Below are 16247 nucleotides of genomic sequence, written 5' to 3'. Positions count from 1 at the left end.
ATCGGTGGAAAACGGCGAAAGCGGGCATTACATTATACAATTTGCAGTGCGCTAGCTGAGTTAGCGCACTAATTTAGTATAATGTAAATACAGTTAGCCAGTTAGTGACCCAATCTAGTGCGATCGCATGTGCTCTGCCGCACTAACGCTATCTAGCGCACTAGAACGCATAGTGTAAATGGTTTTAGCGCGCTTAGCGCTTACTGTGTAAGGTCAGTTGTCGGCACGCCACCGACGCACTCGAACGTATGGATGTTTTATTGTTTTATTTATTGCATTTCAGTTCAAAATGACGCAGCCACAGACTAGGGAAAAGGAAGTACTGCTAAACATGATTGAACTTTATAAAGACCTGCCATTTTTATGGGATAAAAAACATAAAGATTACAAGAACAAAGACATTTGAAATGATGGTAACAAAGTCCTTCTCGAAATGTACAAAGAATTCGACCGAAACGCGACCTTCCACCGAATCGCGACGTTCGATTCGAACGATGATGACTGCTGAAATGAAAATAAGACACTAACTAGCGTCGCTGGCTAGTGTAGTGTAATGGACAAGCTCTTTTTTATCTCGCCTAGCAACACTTAATTAGCGCACTGCGAATTGTATAATGTAATGCCCGCTGAAATGATAATTTTTGAAATACGAGCAATCGAAATTTGGAATCTATTGGTATTGACCACTCGATTTCAGTTCTATTAGTAGAATTTAAATGCCTATAATAATATAGTAGTGGAGATATTATTTAATGAAATACACGAAATCGAGTGGTCGAATTTCAAAAATTGGCCCCCAGAACCTATGAGAAAACAAAGCCGTGAATATGATCCTTATTCGATATCAAATTAATTTTCTTTGTCAAAATGATTACGGCGCTGCGTAATATTGTAAAACTTTTTTTAAGTCATCATCATCTTAGATGTTGTAATGTAAACTCTTCTCACGTTTTAACACATCGGCAAGCACTTAGGTCCACCATTCACATCAATTTGTGTCTTTCATAGTATCGCCAATCGCGTGACTAAACTTCCAATGTAGCAGTCATTCATAAATACCTACTGAACAAACCCCCATCACTTACCGCGGACGTCCCTGGTGAACACAGCTTTCTGCCTAATAGGAAATGGTATGGAACATGGTACGCGTATTTATTTCTTACATAGAAAATGTAGGGCGTTGTATTTTATAATTTAAAAGAACAGGCTACTTATATAATTTTTATAATTTAATTCAATATTTAAAAGATTTCTAACATTCAAATTAAAAGATTTCTATTCACAACGCAGTAGGCTTCGTCAGGTGAACACAAATTTACAATCAGCTACAGGCATCGTCACAAAAAAACTACAGCGATAAAATCCGCAACAGTCACTTACACTAAAAGAAACTCTCGAGCCCGCTCCACACTTGTGCGCGAATCGCGGCGTGCGATTCGCGCACGACTGTGGAGCGGGCTTTACTCTTAAAGATTTCTGACCTGCGGAAGCCGGTGTTGCTCGAAGTTTCTGACATAATAATGTTACACTACTTTGCCTCCCCGTTGTCTCAACTGTCAGTTTGAAGGCAAATCCGTAGCTGGAGATGTTTGGTCGCTGCAGAGGGGGGTTCGGTAAACAGAATAAAGGAATGATGTTAAAGATTTAGCAAGTCGGTCAACAGTAGGTACCTAATATAGTATTCACTAATAACCTTGTTTTTGTCAAAAGCTGTTACTATCAAATACATTACTATTATTACTTGTTAGGTTGTGTTCTGATATAGTTATGTTTTTATAAGAACTAGTTTTTTTTTTAATACGCTAATAATTACCATATAAATGCGCCATGAACAGACGCCTAGCAAACAAAATCGGCAACAATAAACGCGAAAACCAATACGTTCAGATTTAGTTAATTCATTTTAGTCCGGTGGCCGGCTGCATGAAACAAACGGAACAAACCTCATCAAAAAATAGAATATACCTACCCTGTAGAGGTACCTGACATTTAGTACCTTCCAACGCACTTGGTCGGCCTAAGCTTAACCTGGCAGATTTTGTACAAATGGCAAAAACGTTGGACAAAAATTCATCAAAAAAAACCTCATCGAAAAATAGAATGAAACTTGTATGGTAGTATACCTGACCTTGAGGACAGTAAAAAAAAAAGTGGTCGGCCTCACCTTAGCCTGGCAGTTTTTGCAGTCCGACCAGATTTATTGGGTCACGTAAGAGCTACAATTTACCTCATCGAAAAATAGAATGAAACAAACGGATTATAATAGCTAAAATAAGCCTGTTAACGTATGTCTTGGTCGGCCTCACCTTAACCTGGCAGTTTTTGCAGTCCGACCAAATTTATAAAAAAATCATCAAAAATTTTTTATCGAAAAATCGTATGAAACTGGTATGGTACGATGGCTGCCTTTGAGGACAGTAAAAAAAAAGTGGTCGGCCAAATCCTGTGTTGGCAGGTTTCTGTGTCCGACCAATTTTGTGGTACCACGTGAGAGCTACAATTTTGCCTCGTCGAAAAATAGAATGAAACAAACGGATTATAATAGCTAAAATAAGCCTGTTGACGTATGTCTTGGTCGGCCTCACCTTAACCTGGCAGTTTTTGCAGTCCGACCACATTTATAAAGAATAATAATTTCTATATTGAAAATATGGTTTCTTCGCAGCTTGAACTTAACTTTATAATGCTAACTGAAAAAAGTCATAAGTAAATGAGTCCATGGAGGTCTTAGAGGGCTTTAAAAAAAAAAGAAAACATTCAGTTCAAATTTTATTCATAAATCTATCTAATATCTAAATAACGTTTTCTAACTACTGACGTGGTTTCAGAGTAACACTTACGTTGAGATGATGTCTCACAGATGTCAAAAATAAAAAGATTTCATCAATTTTTGATAAGTTTTGAATCGTATATCCTACTTTTCCACTACAGATAGAATGAGGAGGCATAACTGACATTTTATCACGCCAGGTGGCGCCTCCATAGTGGAGTTGCTGTCACTGTCAAATCACATATATTGTTTCCAATAAATTGTAAACATTCTCCTTTTTTAACCGACTTCCAAATCCCAAAGGAGGAGGTTATCAATTCGGTTGTATGTTATTTTTTCTCCACAATACTGCAATAGTGTGCGACAAATTGTGGAAATATACCTACAGGATCTCCCTTTTTTTCCAAGGACCCGATATGCATAAATCGGTGAGAAAAAGCTTTGAGTACCAAAAACTAAGGCAAATGACAAAGACCGTTTGTGTAGGCTGCATTTTAAGGAAGATAAATATTTTGGAAAGAGTAAATACACAGGTAAGCTAAGTTTTAACGAAGTAGTACATAATTTAGGGCATAATGGCTTGGCCACACATGCTGTATTCCATACGCATCATGACTTTGTGTACCTATCTGATGGGCGGGCGTATATGAAACGCCTTCTTGTACATGCAGGTGATCCAGGTATACACCAAAGCTTAGTTTTCAATCGAACACTTGTAATATAAGAGGAAAAACTGCACGTGAGCCTTCCAAAATTTTAATAAACGGTAAAATACACAAGATAAGCTCACATATATTAAGTGATTATCTTTGCATCAAATAAGCCTTTTTTCCATCAACTGTAGCATTTCTCCTTCGAAGCTCGGTTTGTAGAAAAGAAATTCCCACCTTTTACCAGTGGTAACTACTGGGAATAAAAATTCCCAGTAGGTACCACCAAACCGAGTTGGTGGTAACTACTAGGATTTTTTTTTCCCAGTAGTTACCACTGGTAAAAGGTGGGAAAATAATTCCCAGTAGTTACCACTGATAAGAACTTGGTGGTAACTAGTGGAAATAACCCTTTTATTGTTAATAATTACTGTTAATCATAATCATCTTCGGAGTCGAAGTCTGACGAACTTTCCCCAGACTCCGACTTATCTATTGTTATTTCTTCGACTCGCAAAGGCGTTATGTGTCCTTCAAACCATTTGATCTTATACATTTCATCTCTTAACGTCCAGCCACAATGTGTTGCATCAAATTTGATGCAAGTGGATTCTGCCGCACACTGCCACATTGAATTTATGAAAGCCGTCCGTAACAAGCCATACGTCAACAGGTTTATTTTAGCTATTATAATCCGTTTTTTTTTTCATCCTATTTTCGATGAGGTAAATTGTAGCTGTCACGTGGTACCACAATTTTGGTCGGACTGCAAAAACTGCCAGGCTACGGTGAGGCCGACCAAGCCATACGTCAACAGGTTTATTTTAGGTATTATAATCCGTTTGTTACATTCTATTTTTCGATGAGGTAAATTGTAGCTCTCACGTGGTACGTGGTACCACAAAATTGGACGGACACAGGAACCTGCCAACACAGGATTTGGCCGACCACTTTTTTTTACTGTCCTCAAAGGCAGCCATCGTACCATACCAGTTTCATACGATTTTTCAATAAAAAAATTTTGATGATTTTTTTAAAAATTTGGTCGGACTGCAAAAACTGCCAGGTTAAGGTGAGGCCGACCAAGACATACGTCAACAGGCTTATTTTAGCTATTATAATCCGTTTGTTTCATTCTATTTTTCGATGAGGTAAAATTGTAGCTCTCACGTGGTACCACAAAATTGGCCGGACACAGGAACCTGCCAACACAGGATTTGGCCGACCACTTTTTTTTACTGTCCTCAAAGGCAGCCATCGTACCATACCAGTTTCATACGATTTTTCGATAAAAAATTTTTGATGATTTTTTTTATAAATTTGGTCGGACTGCAAAAACTGCCAGGTTAAGGTGAGGCCGACCAAGACATACGTCAACAGGCTTATTTTAGCTATTATAATCCGTTTGTTTCATTCTATTTTTCGATGAGGTAAATTGTAGCTCTCACGTGGTACCACAAAATTGGTCGGACACAGGAACCTGCCAACACAGGATTTGGCCAACCACTTTTTTTTTACTGTCCTCAAAGGCAGCTATCGTACCATACAAGTTTCATACGATTTTTCGATAAAAATGTTTTGATGTTTTATTTATAAATTTGGTCGGACTGCAAAAACTGCCAGGTTAAGGTGAGGCCGACCAAGACATACGTCAACAGGCTTATTTTAGCTATTGTAATCCGTTTGTTTCATTCTATTTTTCGATGAGGTAAAATTGTAGCTCTCACGTGGTACCACAAAATTGGTCGGACACAGGAACCTGCCAACACAGGATTTTGCCAACCACTTTTTTTTTACTGTCCTCAAAGGCAGCCATCGTACCATACCAGTTTCATACGATTTTTCGATAAAAAATTTTTGATGATTTTTTTATAAATTTGGTCGGACTGCAAAAACTGCCAGGTTAAGGTGAGGCCGACCAAGACATACGTCAACAGGCTTATTTTAGCTATTATAATCCGTTTGTTTCATTCTATTTTTCGATGAGGTAAATTGTAGCTCTCACGTGACCCAATAAATCTGGTTGGACTGCAAAAACTGCCAGGCTAAGGTGAGGCCGACCAATTTTTTTTTACTGTCCTCAAGGTCAGGTATCCTACCATACAAGTTTCATTCTAACACTTTAAACTCTCGCGTTTTGTACACATATTTAATTACACAAACGGGTCTACCGCGATATAATTTCATTGTTTTTACCTTTAATTCCGACGTTTCAGCTGAGTTGCACCAGCTGTGGTCACGGAAAGACCACAAGTGAAAGTGTCTTTCCGTGACCACAGCTGGTGCAACTCAGCTGAAACGTCGGAATTAAAGGTAAAAACAATGAAATTATATCGCGGTAGACCCGTTTGTGTAATTAAATAAGTTTCATTCTATTTTTCGATGAGGTTTTTTTTGATGAATTTTTGTCCAACGTTTTTGCCATTTGTACAAAATCTGCCAGGTTAAGCCTAGGCCGACCAAGTGCGTTGGAAGCTACTAAATGTCAGGTACCTCTACAGGGTAGGTATATTCTATTTTTTGATGAGGTTTGTTTCATGCAGCCGGCCACCGGACTATTTCTCATTCCTTTCCCAAAATTCCGTTACGATTGGTTAAGTTTTAGAGCAGGAAAATGTCAAGAAAGAAACCTCGAATTCTGAGATTTTACGCAGAATTTTTCGCTTAAGCTGGATTTGTCCTTATCGCACTCGTTTTTGAAGCTGCCCCCGTCAAAGCGACGGAGATATTAATGATTAGAAAAGCTACAAAAGCGTAAAAACTAGTAATTGCTTGAGTGAGGTGACTTATCTGTTTATACTTCGTCTATAACTATAGTCTATAGGTACCTACGTGTAAATTTTATATTTTGTAGATACTAAATGACAGTGACCTACGTATGACAAAGTACATGAAGTTAACGGGGTGTGTTCACTTGCGTATATGAGTCGTACGTGTTTGCAGTTTGTATGATAATTTAACTGTTATCTGTGTTTCAGACCAAACGGGCTGACATACTGTTATGGTAAGTATGATGTCTTGTTTACACCTACATTATATGTTGGTATCGTGTTATCAACTATGTGTTGGTAACTTGGTATCGTGTTAACAACTAATCGTTATGACTATGAATTATATTTAAGTGTGAGGGTGTGAGGTTCACTTTTTCTTTGGGATTATAAAATAAGTGTGTCTCAAATTAGGTCGTCAAATACAGGTTGGCCAAAAAATAACTGCATTCCCGTTGCGAGGGAGGTTTTGGGATTATACTGAGCAACTTTTACTATGGGACCAACCTCGAAATTGGGAAAAAAAAATTGGCTTTTTCATACATTGTGGCTGGTCCATTTCTTATGGGAGGGTACTTTTTTTTTCGCGATTTCGGGGTTGGTCCCATAGTAAAAGTTGCTCAGTATAATCCCAAAACCTGCCTGGCAACAGGAATGCAGTTATTTTTTAGCCACCGTGTATATCTTTTAATATAAATTGATGTCTCTGAGGGTTGAGTCGATATGATATGAACATATGTATAACGCACCTAACGACACTGTCTCCCTACTTCCGAGTTCCCTTTAGAATTAGTTGACAGTTTTCAATAAACTATTAATCAGTGTTGGTATTTTAGAGAAACGTGAGTAATTTAAGGTTTATAAATTACAAAGCGAAAACTCAACTGAATTACGGTTTCAGAAATTATGTACGTAATATATAATACTTATGTTACACTGTAGGCGGTTTTGCCTGAGGCTGAATCTATTAGATTAGGGGGTTGTCCAACAACGCGCGACTAGCTCAAATTTTGAGAATAATTACCTAGGTAAGTATATATTGGTAACATGGATCATAGGAACTGAACCTAATATAAAACCCTCACCAAAATTAGATTTAAGAGCTTCGCATATTGGTTCATAAGAACACCATAATTTACCTCTGCAGAAATTCAAGTTCTGTTCGGATGGCGATTGCCCGCTGTGGGCGCTGGCGGCGCTGCACGCGCTCGGCAGTCTGCCCGCCGCCATGTTCCGCGCACTGCTGCAGCACATCGTGGACGAGCTGCCTGTGAGTACACAAGTGCTGCTCGGCCTGCCCTATGTGGCCGCTGCACGCGCTCGGCAGCCTGCCTGCCGTCGTGTTCCGACAGTGAATGGAAATAACATGGAAGCATTCTGTCCGCTCAATTATGACCCAACGTAAACTGCCCCAAGGTAGGCGGTACTTACAAACTACCCCATTGGGCACCTCAGTTCAATCAAGATCACTGGCGGCGCTGCACGCGCTCGGCAGCCTGCCCGCCGCCATGTTCCGCGCGCTGCTGAAGCACATCGTGGACGAGCTGCCTGTGAGTACCCAAGTGCTGCTCGGCCTACCCCTGTGGCCGCTGGCGGCGCTGCACGCGCTCGGCAGCCTGCCCGCCGCCTTGTTCCGCGCATTGCTGCAGCACATCGTGGACAAGCTGCCTGTGAGTACATTAGTCTTGCCCGGACTTCCCTCTAGACATAACTTCAGACTTCTTTAAAGTGGTAACACACTATCGCACCGCACCGCGACAGTGAAAGCGAGAAAGAGATATCTGTTTCTTGCTCTCACTTATAGATGCGACGCACCAAGGTCGCGGTGCGGTGCGATAGTGTGTTACGGCCTTTATATACGTACTCACCTACATAGGCTACATAGTTTTTGCTGTTTGTGAATTTTAGAGGAAATAATAAAGTAGCTAAAGTTATAGCGTTTATTTAGTATGCTAGAAGTCTGTAGACTTTAGTCCGAAATAAAGTTACAATATTGCTGTTCACTCGGAATATCATATTTTAAGACAGTTCAATTCAATTTTAAAAGACGCGACTAAATAATGTTGCAAATGTGTGTTTATGGAATAGAAAAATATTCACACAAAGTGTATTTCATATTCACGTATAAATGCATCGTTTTTTCTACCCTATTAGAGTTTTATAGGTACATTCACTAATATGTATGTATATAAAAATACGTTCCTATGTATGTTTCTTTTGTAAATAGTGATATAAATATTTCTGAGCAACATGTTCAAGAATAGGTAGACGCATTTAGTTACATGGATACGGAAAAACGTCCTTTCTGTGAGTCCACGCTTTTTGTGAGAAAATAGCATTTGGCTTTTTGCTATAACTAAAACCCACTATTCTTCGTCACAAGGTAATTTCATTGTGGATCTTTTGAAGATTCATGACCTTCAGTGGTACGTACAACGCACTTACTGCTTATTTTGCACTTACAACTAATTACTACTTTGCTTCGCACTTTGCAGTTATAACTAAGTAATTTGAACTCTCGATTTGGTGACAATGGAAATACAAATACATTTTGTTCAAGATTTTTCTCATAGTTATATTTTATCGTCAGGGAAGCGACTTTTGAATTTCGATCGCTCGATTTCGTCACTCGAAAATCTATGGAAAACGGCAGTGTTGGCCGAAAGTTAATGCAAATTGAAAATGTTGGCCCTTGACCATTATAAATTGAATCGTAAACTGTAATCGTCCGTTACGGTTTAAGGTTCAATTTATAATGGTTAATGGCCAACATTTTCAATTTGGATTAACTTTCGGCCAACACTGGAAAACGGCGATATGTTAATTTTTTTTTAAATACGAGTGATAGAAATTGGGAATCGAGCGGTATTGACCACTCGTTTTCAACTTTATTAGTAGAATTTAAATGCCTAGTAGTGGAGATATTACTGAACGAACTACACGAAATCGAACGGTCGAATTTCAAAAATTGCCCCCCAGTTAGTTGATTATGATTAGGTATTCGTAAACTTTAAAAAAAACCCTATCCTTTAGGCCCCGTTCGCACGGCAGCTTTTTCGACGCGCGTTAATAAAGCGTTTGAATGACACAAATGGATAACCATGTATGTATTCACACGAAGACGGTTTTTAAACGCGGCGCTTTTTTATCGAGCACTGTTCGATTTTCGGCGTTGAGCGTTGAATTGATCATACGGAACTCCGTGTATCTGTTCTCACAAGCGTTAAAAAACCGCCGGCACTGCTGTCAGTTGGCTGTCAAGTGTCAATTTTTGGTGTCAATCGTCGAAATTATTATTAGTTCCACCTTAAAAATGTCAACTTATGCTTACTAACTCCTGAAATATTCAAGCTATATTCAAATAATACGTCGTAATAGCAAATAAAGTATGGCTTTGCTGAGATGCGTGGCAGTACGACTCATAAGTGATTTTTAAGCGTTCGTATGAACACAAATATTAGAAACGGTAAAAAAGCGCCAACGTCGGGTTTTAACGCGACGCTTTTAAAGCTCCCGTGCGAAATGGGGCCTTAAGGCCCCATCACACGAGCGCTTTTTCAACGCGCGTCATAAAAGCGCTTAAATTCATCCTCACGCTAAATTCGATTTAACGACCGAAGCTTAAAGTCGCATATCCAACAACGCTTGATAAAAAGCGCCACCGCCATCGTGTGAATAAATACACATGTATCCATTTGTGTCATTCAAACGCTTTTCTAACGCGCGTTGTAAAAGCGTTCGTCAGAATGAGGCCTTAGGATGCTGTGACTGTACGTAGGTACCATCGCCCACACTGTTACCTAACTGTGCATCGATGAACCTTATGCCTTTTGTAATAAGGTCCACCGATGTACAGTTAGGAATGTTGCTGTTTGAATTTGAACGTACTGTATAAATTTAACATGAGTTTATGTTTCTAGGAAGATGGAATCATGGATATATTAAGGGCCACTAGTTTATGTAAGTAACATTTTTATAGTACTAACATTATTTGTGTTTGTTTAAAAAAATATTAATCGATGTATGTACTTATGATTTTAATTTGGACCACCTAAATAGGTTAATTATTTCCACTTGCATAAAAACTTTGTATTCATAAGCTGAGTGACACTTTAATGTAATTTATTATGTCTGGATGTACTTATATTTAAACCTACATAATTTTGTATGAATGCAAAGGAACATTAGTGAACATGAGTTCGCCAAGTTGTAAACGCACAGTGGAACTTGGCACCTATTGTCATAAAACTAGACTGTGCGAGTTAGTTCGGGTTTTACAAAGTTTCAGCGTCCCTCATGAAGGGACTAATTCACTCTATCTGATATGCGTGAAGCCATTATGAAATTGTATTATCCTTTCATTGAGCCACATATAAAACTAAATTATGGCTTTCATCCAAAAATAAGTGCAGAACAAGATATGGGTAATTTCACTAATACCTACATTTTGTTTAGAAATTTAAAAACAATATACAACATTTTCAACGCGTACATACCACGATGTCCATGATACACGTGCAACTGCCCAATTCGAACTTTAAGAAACGTCAATTAATGGATCTAGGAAACGATATGGATTAGATGTGTCAATGTCATAAGTGAAGTTTTTGTTTGAATAAACGTCACATTTGACACTGACAATATGTAATCCATGTCGTTTCTAGATCTATTAACTGACGTATACTGGGTCAAGCAGATCTTGTCAGTAGAAAAAGGCGGCAAATTTGAAAAATCTAGGCGCGAAAGGATATCGTCCCATAGAAAATTTGAATTTCGCGCTTTTTTCTACTGACAAGATTTGCTTGACCATCTATATCTTAAAGTTCGAATCGGGCCGCAAGTCAAGTGACTAACTGCTAAATGGTGGGCGGCAACACGCTCCTACGGGTTGGGAAGTAGATCACTGAGGTGAAGTCCGATTTGAGCAAACGAGATTCTTTTCATTGGACATTAAATATACCGTGTTGCATACCGTAGCAGCATTTTTCAGCTAATTTATTTAGCATTATTTACATAATAGATATATACAGAGGTATTAGGTATTACAGTAACTGTACATTACTAACTATGACTGTACTTTTTAGGGTTCCGTACCCAAAGGGTAAAAACGGGACTCTAAGGGTCTCCCCTGATATATCGACGCGCATTCGGCAAAAGCCGATAGGAAAAAGCTTTATGTCCACGCAATAAGAGCGAAAAAGTCGTCGTTCGGCTCGGCGCGCATCGACCGGCGCCTGCCGACGCGTCGACGGCTTTTTCGCTCTTATTGCGTGGACATAAAGCTTTTTCCTATCGGCTTTTGCCGAATGCGCGTCGATATATCAGGGGAGACCCTAAGACTCCGCTGTCCGTCCGTCCGTCTGTCACCAGGCTGTATCTCACGAACCGTGATAGCTAGGTAGTTGAAATTTTCACAGATGATGTATTTCTGTTGCCGCTATAACAACAAATACTAAAAAGTACGGAACCCTCGGTGGGCGAGTCCGACTCGCACTTGTCCGGTTTTTTAGCTACTTAGCTAAAGCATGGCTAAACCTATAAACGATTTGACCTGACAGGCGAGTTGGCGGAACTCTAGTTTAGGGAGTCTCTAGCTCATCAAATTTATGCTGTTAACAAAATTCGAACACGAAATGTTGTTTTCTGATGTGCAGTTTAAAAAAAGACTAATAGTGACGAGTTGGGGTAAGATTGAATGGTTTTTTCATGAGGGGTAAAATGAAAAGCCGCCCATAATAACGAAGCATTACGGGCGGCTTTTTATCTTACCCCTCATGAAAAAACCATTCAATCTTATCCCAACGTACTGTATACACTTATTTCTTCCAAAATGAAGAACACTACGATCAAAGTGGATTAATAAACGAATAATCTATTTTAGCGTCTCGCGAGGAATCCGCCAGAGCTGCAGCAGCCATTCGCTGGGTGTTGCGGCAGACTTGGCGCGGCGGCTGCCCCGGCTCCCAACTAACTCGTGATCTCCTGGTACTCGGTCTGCCGAGGACACACGCGTCAGCGCTGGCTGAAGCGGCAGACAATGGCAGGGAGGCGTATGAGGCCAAAGTACTGACTAGCGGATTCATGGGTGAGTGCACATTGTTATCTTTTGCCTTTATTTGTTCGCGAAGCTGCAGTCAGTTCGTGGTAGCTCATTCGTGACCTTGGACTGAGTGGGACACTTACGCTTGCGGCTGTGCGCTAAATAAAGCAGCCGCAACATTACCAGGAAATACAGATACTTATGGCGTTACCTATATTCATAATGTCAACTCACAAGCTTTCGATAATCGTTTGTCCGTATCGTCATTTTGACATCCGTGCTTGTAAGTTAATTTAACAAAGGTTTGCTAAGTTGTATAAATAAGGGGCTTAGAAAGTATAAAGTTGTGTAATTCAGTAGCAGTAACATTAGTATTAACACATTAAATATTATTTTATTTCAGTCAACAGGCTGACAGACATAACGACGAGCCCTGGACCCGAAGGAACAGTGGACACAATAAAGCTATCGCTACACTCGGAGGATGTCACTGGTGAACGCGGGCAGGACACCTTGCTGGTTCACAAGTCGCAAGTGACGACCTTGCTTAAGGAGTTGAAGCAGGCGTATCAGAAAATGGAAGAGTTGGATAATGTGGAATAGACGCACTTGTTAATTATACGCATGTGTAAACTCATATTTAATTAAGATTAAGCTATTTATTTATATATATGTCGTAGTCAGATCGTATAATCCGCCGTATTACATTACGGCTAGCCGTTATCAAAAACAGGGGCATTTTGAAATGCGGCGGTTCGACGATTAGCCGGATTGTCATTGCGATACGTTCTTCAATAAGGCGGCCAACGTTTAGCCGCATCGTACTACTATTTTAGATTGTAGAGTGACCAGTTCTTTCGGTCGCCTACGTAACCGGAGTTTGACAATGTTTGCAATTTAATTTATTTTTACCATGGTCCCACCGCACTACATGTGTTTATTTTCCAAAACATTTCCTTCGCAACTTAAATAGACGGAGCCCCGCAAGCGGGGCTCCTATTTCTGGGCGGTTTGCCCTTCGGGCATCTGAATCTACCTAACGAACCTAACCTACTTACCTACCTACGCTTTTTTCCCCAAAGTGTAATGTTTTCACGGACGTCTCACTAAATCAATAGGTAGGTAGGTTAGGTTCGTTAGGTAGCTTCAGATGCCCGAAGGGCAAACCGCTCAGAAATAGGAGCCCCGCGAAGCGGGGCTCCGTCTAGTTAAGTTGCGAAAGAAATGTTTTTTGAAAAGAAACAGTCCGACGAACTCCAGATTTGATGGACACCCCAGCGTTTGTCAGGCAGCGCCACGGGTGTTAAAAATGGGAACTAAAAACTGTCAAAGCGGCGGCTAATGACTCGCTGTATTACATTACGGCTAGCCGTGTTGAAGAACGTATGGCGCCGAATACATTCCGGCGGATTCTCATTCAGCCGCATTCAATCCGGCTAATCGTTAAACCGCCGCATTTCAAAACGCCCCTGTTTTTGAAAACGGCTAGCCGTAATGTAATACGGCGGATTATACGATCCGACTGCGACATATATACATCGTGAGCCTCGATAACCCGATAGGTTTAACCCCATATTTCTGAAAATTTGAACTGTGGCCTAAACTTTTTGTCAGTAAATGACTCATAATTTATAACTAAACGACATTCCAAGAAAGAAATATTTTTATTTTCTTTCCCTGAATTACCTCAATTTTTACATTAAATAGGTAAACTACTTCGCATAGACTTTGGAGTGACAAAGAGTGGAGTGCCTGTGGAATGACTTTCATGGGAATTTGCCTTTATGTGGCTCTGACACTGCAAACTCTATACAAATAGTCTTCATTAAGGCGTCAGACCAAGAAAAGTTTGCAGCGATTTTGATAGCCCTCGCAGTGCAAGACGTTTAAAATAACACTTGCACTGCGTGAGCTATCAAAATCGCTGCAGACTTCTTGGTCTGACTCTATCTACTTATTTTTAAGGATATATGTGAAAAAATTACATGTTACAAATTTCATCATCGCATTTATAAAATTTATCATCACGGTTCATCGAATTATCAACTTTATCGTCTACTCCCGTAGATTTAAAATGTCTCTTGTTAGGACAATTTTTATAGACGGTCGTAAAACTGTCGAAGGCCTTTACAGCGCCATTTTCTTTTTACTCTCAACTTGCTGGGTTTGATAATTTCGTTGCCTATTTGATTATCTAGGCACTTTACGGCTTGTTGTGTATAATATAATCATCGAAGTTATCATCCTCGCTCAAATCAGAATAAGAAATATGGATGTGCAATAAATAAGAAAGACAAAAGTGGGTAGTCGGGGTCTACTTTAGACGACATCAGAGGTTTTGTTCGGATTTTCTGTATTACCTATTAATGAGTAGGTATTTATTTACGCGGTGCGTACATTTTATTGCAAACGAAATCCGTCGACAGATACAGTCACGCAAACGGCCACCGAACTTTTAGATGAAACTATGTATCTGCCTACCAGGGATGTTGCGGATGCAGACTTTTTGACATCCGCGGGTGCGGATATTTAAAGGCTCACATCCGCGGATGCGGATGCGGATGTCAAGATTAGGTACTTAAAAAACGTTAAATATTACATTTTTAGTAAGGTTTAGTATTTGAGCAAGAATATAGGTGCATTATATTTAATAAACAGTAACTTGGCAGACTTTTCTGGATCTAGACGATTTCGTTTAATAGGTAATGACGAAATTACCTAGCACTTACGCCCCGTTCGCACGGCAGCTTTTTCAACGCGCGTTAAAAAAGCGTTTGAATGACGCAAATGGATAACCATGTATGTATTCACACGAAGGCGGTTTTTAAGCGCGGCGCTTTTTTATCGAGCACTGTTCGATTTTCGGCGTTGAGCGTTGGCGTCAAATTGAATAGAGCGTACGGAACTCCGTGTATCTGTTCTCACAAGCGTTAAAAATCTGTTCTCACAAGCGTTAAAAAAGCGCCGGCGCTGCTGTCAGTTGGCTGTCAAGTGTCAATTTTTGGTGTCAATCGTCAAGATTATTATTAGTTTCACCTTAAAAATGTCAACTTATGCTTACAAATTCCTTAAATATTCAAGCTATATTCAAATAATACGTCGTAATAGCAAACAAAGTATGGCTTTGCTGAGATGCGTACGTGGCAGTACGACTCACAAGTGATTTTTAAGCGTTCATATGAACAACAAATATTGGAAACGGTAAAAAAGCGCCAACGTTTGGTTTTAACGCAACGCTTTTTAAGCTGTCGTGCGAATGGGGCCTTACACCGCCGCTAAGACGTTCCTGTACCGACTTGTTCGACATCCGCATCCGCATTAGCTCCGCATCGATTTAATGCGGATGCGGATGTTGAAAATAATGCGGATGTTCCGCGGATGCGGATGCGAATATTCGCAACATCCCTGCATAGCCATCTACCGAATACTGTTGTACCTAGGTTTTCTTACGGTTAGGCCCCGTTCGCACGGCAGCTTTTTCGACGCGCGTTAAAAAAGCGTTTGAATGACACAAATGGATGGATGGAGCGTTGGCCGTTAATTGAATTGGTCATACGGAACTCCGTGGATCTGTTCTCACAAGCGTTAAAAAAGCGCCGGCGCTGCTGTCAGTTAGCTGTCAAGTGTCAATTTTTGGTGGCAATCGTCAAAATTATTATTAGTTTCACCTTAAAAATGTCAACTTATGCTTACTAATTCCTGAAATATTCAAGCTATATTCAAATAATACGTCGTTATAGCAAATAAAGTATGGCTTTGCTGAGATGCATACGTGGCAGTACGACTCGCAAGTGATTTTTAAGCGTTCATATGAACACAAATATTAGAAACGGTAAAAAAGCGCCAACGTCGGGTTTTGACGCAACGCTTTTTAAGCTGTCGTGTGATGGGGCCTTAATAGTAGATATCGCTGGTAGTCGTCACCAGGCTGACGCAACTAGGAACAAAAAAAGGTTTTGTATGGACTATAGTGACCTAGCCATAGCCAAAAAAACAAAATAAAACGTCAGTGCTATTCA

General features: G+C 39.9%; 1 protein-coding gene across 1 annotated transcript; it reads left to right on the top strand.

Moving 5' to 3' along the window:
• Positions 1-289: 289 nt before the first annotated feature.
• On the top strand, positions 290-12884 carry LOC134798072 (uncharacterized). The gene is made up of 6 exons (XM_063770408.1): positions 290-319; positions 7336-7504; positions 7605-7738; positions 10109-10148; positions 12070-12273; positions 12632-12884. The coding sequence occupies exons 1-6, from the start codon at positions 290-292 to the stop codon at positions 12829-12831; spliced, it is 777 nt and encodes a 258-aa protein (XP_063626478.1). The 3' UTR covers positions 12832-12884.
• The last annotated feature ends 3363 nt before the right edge of the window (positions 12885-16247 follow it).

Source organism: Cydia splendana, chromosome 1, assembly GCF_910591565.1.
Source record: "Cydia splendana chromosome 1, ilCydSple1.2, whole genome shotgun sequence".
NCBI classification, from domain to species: Eukaryota; Metazoa; Arthropoda; class Insecta; order Lepidoptera; family Tortricidae; genus Cydia; species Cydia splendana.
Note: the sequence above shows the minus strand (reverse complement) of the source record. Positions and strands in the feature narration are given on the sequence as shown.

Bases quoted from the DNA above. Each gene is read 5' to 3' on its own strand.
- LOC134798072 (XM_063770408.1), top strand. From the start codon at position 290: ATGACGCAGCCACAGACTAGGGAAAAGGAA. The intron at 320-7,335 runs GTACTGCTAAAC...TTACCTCTGCAG, and splicing joins CACAGACTAGGGAAAAGGAA to AAATTCAAGTTCTGTTCGGA. The intron at 10,149-12,069 runs GTAAGTAACATT...AATCTATTTTAG, and splicing joins ATTAAGGGCCACTAGTTTAT to CGTCTCGCGAGGAATCCGCC.